This window comes from Plecotus auritus (assembly GCF_963455305.1).
Source record: "Plecotus auritus genome assembly, chromosome: 13".
Classification (NCBI taxonomy): domain Eukaryota; kingdom Metazoa; phylum Chordata; class Mammalia; order Chiroptera; family Vespertilionidae; genus Plecotus; species Plecotus auritus.
This window is the reverse complement of record NC_137779.1, coordinates 999,973-1,002,490: the sequence shown is the minus strand read 5'-3', so window position 1 is coordinate 1,002,490 and position 2,518 is coordinate 999,973. Positions and strand designations below refer to the sequence as shown.

Here is a 2,518-nt window from a genome sequence, read left to right as displayed (position 1 = left end):
TAGACCACCTGAGCACTTCTGGCTATCCACATGCCCCTTTCCCGTCAATCACGTCAGCATTTCCTGTTGGTCTCCGGACACCAAGGACTTATCCACCTGAGCCCTTCTGGCTGTCCAGCATTCCAAACTCCACTGATGATATGACCACTAAAAGCTGGTCACAGTGCCCCAACCTTTCTTCACGTGAGCGTTTTCGGCCATTAACCCCCCTTGTTCGCCTGACCAATGACTCACAAGGCTGTCTACTGAGCTCCTAAGAAGCGGGGTGACTTCCCAATCTCTGGAAGTTCTCTTAAAGGCCTAACACCCACAGCTCCAGCTCAACTTCTGCTCACAGACTTACTCTTCCCAGCTGGGTAGGGTTACAGGCAGGCGGCTGCCAGCGCTCCTTTAAAATCTCCCTGGGAGATCCTCCGACTTGCCTCACACGCAGCATGGCCCCCAAACGCCCGTCCTCGCTCCCACCTCAGACGAAGAAACCGAAACTGGCTGCAGCCCCCAAGCCGGAGAAGAAGCCGACCCCTCCGGACGTGCCGAAGGGAGAAAAAGAACAGCAAGAAGCGATTGAACATATTGATGAAGTACAAAATGAAATAGACAGACTTAATGAACAAGCCAGTGAGGAGATTTTGAAAGTAGAACAGAAATACAACAAACTCCGCCAACCATTTTTTCAGAAGAGGTCAGAATTGATCGCCAAAATCCCAAATTTTTGGGTAACAACATTTGTCAACCATCCACAAGTGTCTGCACTGCTTGGGGAAGAGGATGAAGAGGCGCTGCATTATTTGACAAGAGTTGAAGTGACAGAATTTGAAGATATTAAATCAGGTTACAGAATAGATTTTTATTTTGATGAAAATCCTTACTTCGAAAATAAAGTTCTCTCCAAAGAGTTTCATCTGAATGAGAGTGGTGATCCATCTTCAAAGTCCACTGAAATCAAATGGAAATCTGGAAAGGATTTGACGAAACGTTCAAGTCAAACACAGAATAAAGCCAGTAGGAAGAGACAGCATGAGGAACCAGAAAGCTTCTTTACCTGGTTTACTGACCATTCTGATGCAGGTGCAGATGAGTTAGGAGAAGTCATCAAAGATGACATTTGGCCAAATCCTTTACAGTACTACTTGGTTCCTGACATGGATGATGAAGAAGGGGAAGGAGAAGAAGATGATGATGATGATGAAGAAGAGGAAGGGTTGGAAGATATTGATGAAGAAGGGGATGAGGATGAAGGTGAAGAAGATGAAGATGATGATGAGGGGGAAGAAGGAGAGGAAGATGAAGGAGAAGATGACTAATGAACACTGATGGATTCCAACCTTTTTTAATTTTCTCCAGTCCCTGGGAGCAAGTTGCAGTCTTTTTTTCCCCCCCTCTTGTGCTCAGTCGCCCTGTTTTTGAGGTCTCTTTTTCTCTCCTTTACACCATGGTTCTCACCTTCTTTGGGGGGGGATGTACCTTGAGCAGAATACAGTGGGAAAAGAATCTTTGCCCCTTTCTGTTCCAAATTAATTTTTATCCCTTCCTGTCTCAAGAAAAACTTAATGGAATCAACACCACCGTGCTCTGTGGGAAAAAAGAAAAACCACCTGCTCCCTTGCTCTGCTGGGAGCTGGAGGTTGCTAGGCCCCTGTGTAGTAGTGCATAGAATTCCAGCTTTTTTCCTCCTTTCTCTGTATATTGGGCTCAGAGATTACACTGTGTCTCTATGTGAATATGGACAGTTAGCATTTACCAACATGTATCTGTCTACTTTCTCTTGTTTAAAAAAAGAAAAAAAAAACTTTAAAAAAAAGGGGGGGTTATAGAAGGTGAGCAAAGGGTGGGTTTGAGATGTTTGGGTGGGTTAAGTGGGCATTTTGACAACATGGCTTCTCCTTTGGCATGTTTAATTGTGATGTTTAACGGACATCCTTGCAGTCTAAGATGACACTTTTAAAATAAAATTCTCTCCTAATGATGACTTGAGCCCTGCCACTCAATGGGAGAATCAGCAGAACCTGTAGGATCTTATTTGGAATTGACATTTCTCTATTGTAATTTTGTTCCTGTTTATTTTTAAATTTTCTTTTTGTTTCACTGGAAAGAAAAGATGATGCTCAGTTTTAAACATTAAAAGTGTACAAGTTGCTTTGTTACAATAAAACTAAATGTGTACACAAAAAAAAAAAAAAAAAAAAAATCTCCCTGGGCGTCGATCAGGCCAGAGACCGCGCATTGTCCCCAACATGTGGGCACCTCACACTGGACTGACCTGGGACTCTGACAGTCCTTCCTTAGGTTTTGAAATCGGAGAAAAAGCAGTGTTGAGACCCTGAAAAGCCTTTCACTACTGTGCGTAAAGGCCTGCCCCTCCAGGCTCACTTACAGTTTCCTGAGCCCTAAGTCCCAGTTTTTTGCTTAATAATGGGGAACGCCCTTCCCTGAGAACAGGTACCATGTCCAAAATTCCAGAGCACTGACCCATGGAAGTTGGGTTGTTTGTGACCTCTAGCGACCCTCCCTGGAATGC

General features: G+C 44.2%; 1 protein-coding gene across 1 annotated transcript; it reads left to right on the top strand.

Annotated features, from left to right (window-relative positions):
• Positions 1-434: 434 nt before the first annotated feature.
• Positions 435-1,359, top strand: LOC308238112 (protein SET; the record flags this gene model as incomplete). Its single annotated transcript, XM_080649712.1, has 1 exon — positions 435-1,359. One exon carries the CDS (start codon positions 435-437, stop codon positions 1,302-1,304), a length of 870 nt encoding a protein of 289 aa, XP_080505838.1. The 3' UTR covers positions 1,305-1,359.
• Between the last annotated feature and the right edge of the window lie 1,159 nt (positions 1,360-2,518).